This window comes from Vairimorpha ceranae (assembly GCF_000988165.1).
Source record: "Vairimorpha ceranae strain PA08 1199 chromosome Unknown NODE_15, whole genome shotgun sequence".
Lineage (NCBI taxonomy): Eukaryota > Fungi > Microsporidia > Nosematidae > Vairimorpha > Vairimorpha ceranae.
This window is the reverse complement of record NW_020169310.1, coordinates 61,628-72,735: the sequence shown is the minus strand read 5'-3', so window position 1 is coordinate 72,735 and position 11,108 is coordinate 61,628. Positions and strand designations below refer to the sequence as shown.

Sequence of the window (11,108 nt, the reverse complement as noted above, 5' to 3'; positions counted from 1 at the left end):
TTAGTTTTTGTTTTTTATGTAATTTAGATTAGGATAAAACTTTTCACCAATCTATTTAAACCCCCGTCTTTAAAACTTTAAAAACACCTTTTCTTAAAATTTGTAATATAAAAGCTATTAAATTATTATTAGTTTTAACTAACTAGAGCTCTATTATTTTCAAAAACGTTATTTTTAAAATTTCAACATTAGCAAAAATTGTGTCCTTTCCATTTGAACTTTTTTACTATAGCTAGGAAAATTTTATTCTGAAATCTTACATGTTCAAAATTTCTTTCTTTTTTAATTAATCAATGTCTGTGAAAATTTACACAAAGATCTGTATATATTTCTTTATTTTTCTAAAATATTATATTAAAGCTTTTTTGTTCTCAATCTTCTGAATTTCATTTTTTGGAATAAAAAACAAAGAAATTAAAATTCACTTTTCTAGTCAATCTGGGTTACATTAACCAAATTTTTAACAACAAATTATTGTCAGACACTCCTCTACTTGTAAAATTTCCCTTAAAAATTTTTATTTTAGCATAGATGGATAATACCACAATGGGCTTTGTCTTATTATATTACAAGAGTATGCAGGATTTGAATCTATGTAAAACATTTTTATGTAGATTTAAAGTCAGGAATTTGTAAAGTAAAAAAATATAAATACTGTAAAATGTGTACGAGAAATCCTTTGCTTCTCTGGGGTTCGGTCACGAGCTGGACGCGCGAAATTTAGTAGTTATATCTCTGGCGAAAAAAAAACACTAATTATTTATGAACCTCAATTTTTGATAAAAATTTACATAAAAAACAATTCAATTTTTAAAAGTTAAATTAATGATAATGTCATTTTTGATATTAAACCAAATATAAAATTTTAATTAAATTGGAGTTTTGTTAAAAAATAATATGTTTTAAAAATAAAACAAAAATTAGAAAAAGATGCTAGTTGGGATGTCCCCGGGGTATGTTTACATGTTTAAAAAGAAATCTATTAAACTCTTGTTAGAGATTTCGGTTTTAAATAATGTTGTTTTATAAAATTTATTGTATTCTTGTTTCTTTTTAAAATTCATATCCTTAAATTAAATATTTTCTAAAACAAAAAATATCAAATTTTTGGGAGAAAACTAACAGAACTTTTTACTACAGATTCTTGTGATGAATTGAGTCATGACACAAGTTAAATAATTGCATTTTTTTGTTTATATATTTTATTATTTTTTAACGTTTAAAACAAATTTTTATCTTATTATAAATAAAAACTCCTTTCATATTACAATGCTTGTCAATAACCTTTTGTAAGATCAAAAAAAGTACAAATTTAAATAACTTACAAATAATTTTTATTTTAAGCCCTAAATGAACATTAAACAACCCTTCGTTATGATTAAATCAGAATGAATACAGAGCCACCTGTTTAAACAAATAATAAAAAAGTTTGACGCCAAAGATTTAAAACCTACCAATATAAAATTCGTAATTCCTAACATACCTTTAGTTTACGAACATTATGAACATTTTAGCCATAACCTTTTATTTAATGAAATGGTGGATTATTTGTGAAGTGGTATGGTCATTTGTATGATTTGAGAGGGAATTGATTCTATTGACGTATGCAGGCGTATAATTGTCTTACTAATCCATTAAAGGCTGCTATGGGGTCAATAAGAGTGAATTCGCAGTAAATTCTAATGAAAATGTTATACACAGAAATGATACTGAGGAAAATGCTTAAAAAGAAATATCTTTATGGTTTTTATAAATTTTTATTTGACATCAATATATATAAAAAGTTCGAATCTGAAAATTCACTTATTTTTTAACTCTTTTTTTAAAAAATTTGTAAAATTCATATTTTTTTTTAAATACGAGTAGCATCATTTTAGAGTTTATTTCTCTAAGCACGAAACGGTGTTTTTGTGCATTTTCTCCTGCTTTTATTTAGTTATATTAATCTTATACAAGGTGTCTATAGCAAATATTCTTTTATGATAAAAAGGGCAATTTGTAATTAAAGATAATAAAATAAGTACATACATAAAGGCACATCATATCTATCAAAAATATCTATTAAAAAGAAAGAACACACATCATATTTGTGATCTTATTTTCAACGGGATAGCGTAAGCTAGTCAATATATATATAAAGTCTGAATCTGAGTATTTATTTATTTTTAACCTTTTTTTCTTACAAAATTTGTTAACATATTTTTTTTAAGAAATAACAATTTTTCGTATTTGACCATATTATGTACATCTTTATATTTTAAACATTTTCCTATAGTTTGTTTATTTAATTTTTTAATTTGAAAAATGTATGCTGTTGCATATTTCAATTCTGATTAAGAGAGTTTAATTTTTTAATTTTAAATAATACATACACGGCGCTTAAGGACATTATATACGATTGAAATAAAAGGAAGCATATATCGTATTGTAATCCCGTTTTAAACAGGATGGCGTAAGCTAGTTTTTTTATTTTAATAATGTAATACATAAACCCACGCGACAAATTATTAGTAAAATCATTCTTTTATAACGGTTGATTTCACTATAAATGTTATTTTTTTGAATATCAAACATATTATGATGCAAAATTTATACTGTTACCTTTAAATATTATTCTTTCTATGGAAGAAAAGAAACGTTATTAAAGGGTAAAATTCTCCTTGCTGTTTTTTACTTTACAATATCCAAATCAATATTGTACATTTTAACATGGACACTGATTAAAGGAAATAAAGCTATTTTAATTTACCTTATATCACAGCTTATTTTCTTTGGTGTAAGTTCCACATATCATACTACTACATGAAAAGATGAACGTGCAGAATATTTAGTTCGGCTTATTGATCATATATCAATTTTTATATTGATATATGGTGCACAAATATCCGTAGTTCTATTACTACTTCCGTATACAATAGTGTCTAAGACCATTGTTATGATTTCATAAACGATAATTTTAATTGAAACTCTGAAATTTGTATTGTTTCGTAGCCTTAATCACATATTTGATACGTTAGTCTACATATTACATGGCATTCCTGTTGTTCCTTTTTTTAAGATAATAAAAGTCAGTGTAAACACTTTAGACCTAACATTTATAGTAATGGGCGGTATTGTGTACGTCATAGATGGTATTGTATATGGATATAAAAGACCAGATCCTTATCCATTTGTTTTCGGTTATCATGAAATTTTTTATGTTACAACAGTACTAGCTAATTATTGCTTTTTTATACCAATGTTTAAACAATATGTAACTACATTAAAAGAAATGGAAACAGTGTATATTTTTTATTAATTTACTTCACAATAATTGTCGTTCTTTGAATTAATATACCCGTGTAAATCTATAGCAACTTCAACACTTTCACGTAAAATATCGCAAGGACTGAACTGATATTTAATCAATTCTCTTAAACATTCATCCGTTCCAATAATCCCTAAAGCTTCAGCACATTCATGTCTTACCATTGCATGTTCATTTTCATCCCTCATACATTCTACTAAGTATTTAACAGAATCAGCTGATCGAATTTGGCCAAAGACAAAACTGACCTCATGTTTAAACAGCGCAGATTTGTCTCGAAGACCTTGGCCTAGAATATCTATTGTATTTGTATATTCAGCAGCATCTCTCAGATAAAACATAGCTTGATAGCGTTTATAAAGACATTCTTTATCATTCAAAAAAATTCTCTTAGCTTCATCAAGATTCATACCTTCAAGAGGAAGTGCAGGATCGCGAGAGTCAAAAGGTGAAACGTAATTAGATTTCATTTTTATTTTTTGCAATGCCAAATAACAAGTTTCCTCAACAGGAATACACCCACATCTACTATTTATTTCAAGTGCATCAACTATATCGTCCCTATAAAAAAAGTTTCCTAGTGCTTCACCTGCCTCATGTCGTACTATTTCATTTTCAAATGAATTGCTGAGAACATTTATAAGTGTTTCTATTGCATTTTCTAGTCTCATTTGACCGAGAACATAAGCTACTTCGTGCTTTAATAAAACCGATTTGCTTGTAAAAGCTTTGCACAATATGTTAACCGACTCCTCTGTCAAAATGTTTCGTAAATAAAACAATGCTCTCATTTTTTTTGCAATGTGTTGTGTGTCATCAAGAATCAGTTTTTCTGCTTTACGAATATCCATAAAAGGGGTATTAATCGATTAAAAAAGAACATCATCTAAAAATTCGACAAAATTCTATTTTTATCCCTTGTAATTTTTAGCTCCAAATAAGACTAATAAAATTTTAAAGGGTCCGTGGATTTAGTCAAAACTATATAGTTTAATAACAGTAGTAAATAAATAGAAAAATTATTAATGTTCTGTTTTATAGATAAATCCTTGGGTCGTAGAAAAGTTAAGAGATGTATGCTAACAAAAATTTTTACAAATGTCGTTGTTAGGGCTGGTAACGGTTGTTTTCATTTAGAAAGTTATGACAATATTGGCAGGCAGGTGGCCAGAGCTAAGGAAGCTTCTAATGATGCACGTCGCTCTGCCTATAGTACGGTTTTTATTTAAATAGTGTTTATTAATATGTCCTTGTAGATCTATAAGGTGTTTCCTGTGAGGGGCCCTGCGGCTGTGTTTTTTATTATAATTTTTATGATTTATTGGGATTAAGTAAAAAATATTTTTTAGATTAAAATTTTTTAAGAAGAGAAGAAAATAATTTATGTGGAAGATATTACCACAAAGGTATTATGATTAATATCTTTTAACATTCCTTTTCTAAATATTGTTTACTTCTTTGAAAATTGACACGCAAATATTTTGACCGTACTAAGATGGTTTTTTAAAATTAGAAAATGTAAAAAGGGCCAAAGCTGGTAAAAATTTTGAAATTATTTTTGAAAATTAGATAAGCAAAGATATAAAACAATAATAAAAAATATTATTGATTTATTAAAACAATATAAAATTTATATTTGTACAATAAAACGAATTTCTCTCAAACCACATGAATGTTGCAGGTTTATATATTTATTTGTTTAAATTCCATGTACAATGTTAAGTACAGATTTAGATGAAGCATCTATAAAGCCCACTTTATTGTCTTATGAAGTATTTTACGGGATGTGTATAAAATAGATTTTTACAGTAGAAAAAGTATGGACCATACAAAAATTATACTTGATTTACTGGTTTTTATATTTAAATAATAAATTATAATAACGAGAAATATTAATTTCTATTTGTTGTACTATAATTCTAATTGTTTTTATACAATATTATTAATTTTTATGTAAATTGTTGGAGTAATAAAAATTTTTATTTACAAGCAACAAACTGAGAATTTACTTCTAAAAATACTGTTATATAAGGACCTAAAATTGCTTTGTTGATCGTTAGTTCAAATATTTTTATGTTACAAGCAACAAACTGAGAATTTACTTTAAAAAGATTAAAAGATATTAAGCACAGCACAAATTTTAGATTTTTACAACAATTGTACTTTATTACCAATTTACTTAGTGCATAATGAGATACGATGCCATTTTATACATTTAATTATCAAATTTAAATATAACTTGTAAAAAATGCTAAGCATATAATTATATTAAATATTCAATCCAAGCTTTTATGAAGATAACGGTTTTTACTTCATTTCATTGAACATATAACTGCAAAAAGAAATTGAACTTTAATTATTAAGCAGAGTCGCACATAAAACTTTGAAATAAATACAAAGATTTTATTTTAAACAATATAAACAATAAAATATAACTGTAAACTACATAATTTAGCTTATATTTATTAAAAATGTAGACAAATTTTGACAGTAATATACAGATATTTTTTATTTTTTAAATAAGTTAAGGAAAATTTTGAATATTTTAAATATTACTCTTTATTGTTAATTTTTACTGCTCTTTATACGAATCATGTAATGTAAGATAAGAATGTTTTTTTATTATATTATATCAATTTTATTTAAAATTTTAAGTAAAAGCAAAGAAAATAATAATTAATTTAAAAATTATTACATAACAATTTTCAGATTTACAGTATATAAATTTTTTTGATTTTTAACACAAAAAAATGCAAATAAAAAATTTTAAATGCTTAATTAACGCAAAAAACATGTACAGAATTTTAATTTCGATAACTAGATCAAATCGGTAAAGTAACACAATACATTTTATTTGCATGTGTGGTATTATTTTCATACTAAATTTTTACAATAAAACAGTAGTTTATTTTATTAATTTGAAACGTCACACACAATAGTGATTTAATTAAAATATTGGTACATTTCTAAAACAAGTATGCTCATTGGTTGTGCCCTTAAATTAAATAAGGAAATTAATTTACTTCAATAAGTCAAAGTGGTTCTAATCTCCGCAACATCTCGACCAATAAAACCCATTATAATAAAAACATCCTTTACTCGGTAATTTACCTGTCTTCTCGTAACATCATTGAATGCTATCCTGATAAGGGTATAATTCCTGGCAAACACACCAGCATGCTTTTCCTGCTGCTTCGTACAATGTAAAATACATTTACTTTTTCGTCGTGAACGTGATTTGTAATTAAATTGTAAATTTTCTTTAAAACAATTTAATATGTATTATTTTATCTTATAAATTTAATTATACTAACTTTTTTAAATGTAAATCCTACAAATTCAAATTAAAAATTAAACAATATTGCAATTTTTTTACAATTTGACTAAATAACTAAGTATTTATTAAAGCCCGGTTTTATAAACTAGTTATCAAAATTTTTACCTTGTAGTTTTATCAATTTAAAATTTGTGTATTTAAAATCGATAATCTTAGTTTAATGCAGTTCTATAAAGTTGATAAAAGAGTTTTATCTTAGTAATTTTAGTGTTAATATGCAAAATTTGAAAAAATTTGATTCCTAAACCTTAATATTTTTTTATATATTGGCAAACTTTTGCAAGTTTTTTTTAACAAATTTAAGCTGCTTTTTTTAATAAAATTTAATCTTTAAAAAATGTTACTTATTGATTAAGAATATTCTCTTAATTTGGTACCACACTAGAACGTCATAAAATTTTATTCATTTATCAAAATATATTTATGTTTTGGTAAAACTTATCTGGCATTAGCATCATTTTTATGTAGAATACAACTTATAATTAAGTATATATGTGTTCCTATTACAAAAATACCTTTTACGTTGTTTTCGACATTTAAAAAGCAAGCATAGTAACTTAAATGGTTTAAAAGTAAGTATAGTCTGGTTTTAAAAACTTAAACGCCAATCATCAAATTGTTTTAAAGATCCTAAAAATGAATTCTTTTCAAAATTTTAAAAATGCGAAAAGAAGTTTTCTTTGCTGATATAAAAAATTATATTTCTGTATGTTTATTTAAAGCAGTGAAAAAATAAAACTAACACTTTTTTTAAAAAAATTATATTTTTTTTATTTTAACTAAAATCTTTACAATTAATTTTTGAATTGTTGTATTAAATGTATCACTAGCTTTTTTTAATAATATTTTTTTATTTGTTTTGTTCTTTTTTTAAAATTAATCAAGCATTACAATACTTTATAATTAATTGACTTTATAGTTTCTATTATAATAGTAATTTGCAAACAACTGATATGTATCGCAATATCGAAGCATATATTTTACCTAAAAAGTTAATTAGATTGATTGATCTTACAAAAATTATTTTTTAAATAAATTTTTAAACTAAAAAAACCATCTTGTGTTGTATTTAATTTAAACTAATTACTAAAAGGCTTTTTTAATTTTATTTTTTTTTCTAATCTTATCTTTATAATTGACTTAAAACATATTTTACATCTGTAAGCAGACAATGTAAATCACTATTTTATAAAAAGTTGATTTAAAATTTATGAACTTACTAACTTACATTTTTTTTAACACCAGGTATTTATTGATAAAATTTTTTTATATTTCGATAGATGTAAGTTTATTTAAATCGTAAAATAAGACAATATCTATTCTTTTTTCTTTACAGGTCAAAATTTTATTAAAACATTATTCCAAATTGAATTATAAGTCATTGTCGTTGTTTATTATATTATTATTACAAAAAACAGCATAAAATTTTAGCACTGAAAAACATTTTTTTTTAGTTATAACTAATTTTTCCTAGATTGTCAAATATCAATAATTTTGTTTGTATTGTCAAATTCCTTAATTTTCGGCTCTTCATATTATCTGTTAGTTATACACTGTTATCTTTTTTTTAAATTTTTTAATCTTATAAAGTATTTTTTCGATTTGTTTTACTATGTTATATTGATTGTTAATGATTTTTTTACTGATATTAACAGGATAAAAGTAATTTTGACAAATAAACTTTATGCTTTTAAAAAACATAAGCATTAATTATAAAAAAGATTAATGTTTAAAGATTGTCACCGCATTTTATGATTTTTTTCTTTTAATAAATAAAAATATAAAAATTTATTAGACCATAAACTACTTCGTTTTTTTTGCAGTTTTATAAAAGTTTTTAATAATTGATTACAAAGGAAAGATATTAAACAATGAAAATAGTCAGATTTATGATTAAGTACTAATACAATAAGTTACACTAAAAAAATTTTTATGCGACCTAAATGTTAATATTTTTAATGATTAATACAATTTTTAACAAAACTTTTTAATTTACTTAAAATTTCATGTAAAATAACTTTCTCTTAAACCAACTTTAAAGTTTATAATTACATATTTAAATTAGTTCTAAAATTGTAATTTATTCTTTTTAAATATATAAAATAAAAATATTGTTAAGATTAATTATAAACAATTATGTTTTTACCACTTTTTTTTGAGTATAAAATTTATGTGAATTTTAAATTTTTTTTGTGCAGAATAAATGTGTTTTGTCTTTAAGTTCAAAACATTTATTGTTGATAGAATTAAAATATATTTTGTGGACAAAAGAAAAAAAAATTACTGTGGATCTCAGACTATAAATCATTTAACTGCCAAGTATGACTGAATGCTGGGTTTCGATTTTACAGAAAGATACAATGAGGTATTTATGTGCATTCATCTTTTACTGTGTTTTAAATATATTTTAAAAAGATAAAGAAAATACATGACACCAAGTGCAGACAATTGTGAAAAGTTGAAATAAAAGTGGATATTAAATATCTTCAAATATTAAGTTAAGCCATAATAAGCCTGACATCTATGATTTGACAAGAAGAAGAAAAAGATTTAATAGTGAAAGTTGATTTTACTCAACTAGGACAAGTCTCACTATGGTCAAAAATGAGAGGCTAAGGAAATATGATCTTTTTGCAAATGAACTGAGACTAATACCTAAATACTTTATAAAAATATTTATTATGTTCTAACGTGGTAACCAAATATTATAAAGAAGTACATCAGAAAGTTAAAAATCCAACCACACCTTGAAGCATAACCTTTAGTCAATTGTATTAAAGAAAATTTTCAGAGTCTATCTTTTTGAAAAGAAAACGAGTATATAACCAATGAATTTCTGGATAAAAAATTTGACTGGAGCTGTAAGTCTATAAGCTGGAAAGAAATCTTCCTGGAGAGAAGGAATTTTAGAGAAAAAGCTAATAATAAATTAATATTGCCTTTATGCTAAACAATATCACAATATTTAAAAATTGTGAAAAAATAAAACTGTTAAGCAATAGAGGTAATTCGTGTGCTGACGAAATCTTAAATTTATACAAACATGACTCATTCGATTATTGCTCTATCTTTCAAGCTTTCGTTGTAAAATAAAATAACAAGTTCTAGTATCTAGTTTTTTAAATAAAATATAATTCTTTTAATTTTTCAAAATTAAATTCTATTGCCTTTAAATATTTTTAATAATTTTTATTTTTTAATATATAAACAATTGGTTTTTTATCCCCTATGAAAATATGCTTAATTTATACATTAACATCATTTATTTATTCAATTAAAATTGTGCCATTAGTTCCACGTACATATTTGATGGATGAATTTGATTTGTCATCTGACTACAAAGTTGATTCTGATTTTTTCCTTAAATACTACGGTTGTTGTATAACACAAAAATTAATTCTAAACAAATTTTATTGTTTGATATCTAGAACTTGTGGGTTTTTTTATTTAGATTTTAGTAAAACTCAAAAAATAGTAACCAAGAAACTTTTTCTGTCAAAAAAAGATTTAAAAAATAATAATAAACAAGTTAATCTGCCTTTTTATGAGGTGTTACTTGGTCAAAATAATATTTTACGAATTGTGCTTCCTGTAATAAATACAATAAATACATCTGAATCTACGTCGGAAGTTTCATTTTGTAAAACCAATTGTTGCTCTAATAATTGTATACAATTATCATTTATTGAATATATCATTTTGAACAAAGAGAATATAATTAAATGCTCCAAAAAAATTATTAAAGATCTTATAAAAGGTCACGATTCTTGTATACGTTTTTTATTAGATAAAAAAGATTATATTTTAACTTTTTTTAGTAGAGATTTTGCATTGATTTTAAAGTTTTTTGAAGATTTTGTAAAGATCCTCGCTGTAGAAGACACCATTTTACCTGTTAAACTTTGTATTTTCTTCGATAGTTTTTTAAAAAATAATATGAATAATTTTTGGACAAATTTGCTCATTGATTCAAAGTTGGAGTTTGATTATTTTAAGAAAAATAGTTTGTATGATTGTTTTTTTTCTGACATTTATAATTTAATTAATTTAATAGAAAACTTTCAGTATAAGTTTACTTTTTTTGAAAAAAACAGGAGCAAAATTCTACTAAATGGTAAATCAATTATTTTAATAGAGCTTGAATTGCAAGAAAAATTTAATGAATCAACTTGTAATTTTGAGGTATGTGATGATTCATATAAAAAATTATATGTAGATTACATGACAAATTTTAACAAAACAACTATTTATTTCATGCTTAATAATTTTTCAGTTCAAATTTTTAATATTAACAGAATACACTGCGCCATTTTCATGCCGGATAAGATATACATGGCAAATAATATTGAAATTTCTCATTTACTACAATAAATTATTTTATTAATATACCAATTTGAACTGTGTTGGGCTAGAATGGAAAATGTGTATCAATAAAAACGGTTATTTGCAGAGGTTTTCCTGTTT

General features: G+C 23.7%; 3 protein-coding genes and 1 pseudogene across 3 annotated transcripts; 3 read left to right on the top strand and 1 right to left on the bottom strand.

Moving 5' to 3' along the window:
* Positions 1-2,626: 2,626 nt before the first annotated feature.
* Positions 2,627-3,265, top strand: AAJ76_1500070109 (hypothetical protein; annotated as a pseudogene).
* A 29-nt stretch (positions 3,266-3,294) lies between these two features.
* Positions 3,295-4,158, bottom strand: AAJ76_1500068578 (deoxyhypusine hydroxylase monooxygenase; the record flags this gene model as incomplete). The annotated part of the gene is made up of 1 exon (XM_024474113.1): positions 3,295-4,158. One exon carries the CDS (start codon positions 4,156-4,158, stop codon positions 3,295-3,297), a length of 864 nt encoding a protein of 287 aa, XP_024331415.1.
* Positions 4,159-4,332: 174 nt separating this feature from the next.
* Positions 4,333-4,536, top strand: AAJ76_1500068403 (hypothetical protein; the record flags this gene model as incomplete). The annotated part of the gene is made up of 1 exon (XM_024474112.1): positions 4,333-4,536. One exon carries the CDS (start codon positions 4,333-4,335, stop codon positions 4,534-4,536), a length of 204 nt encoding a protein of 67 aa, XP_024331414.1.
* A 5,336-nt stretch (positions 4,537-9,872) lies between these two features.
* Positions 9,873-11,015, top strand: AAJ76_1500062863 (hypothetical protein; the record flags this gene model as incomplete). Its single annotated transcript, XM_024474110.1, has 1 exon — positions 9,873-11,015. One exon carries the CDS (start codon positions 9,873-9,875, stop codon positions 11,013-11,015), a length of 1,143 nt encoding a protein of 380 aa, XP_024331413.1.
* Between the last annotated feature and the right edge of the window lie 93 nt (positions 11,016-11,108).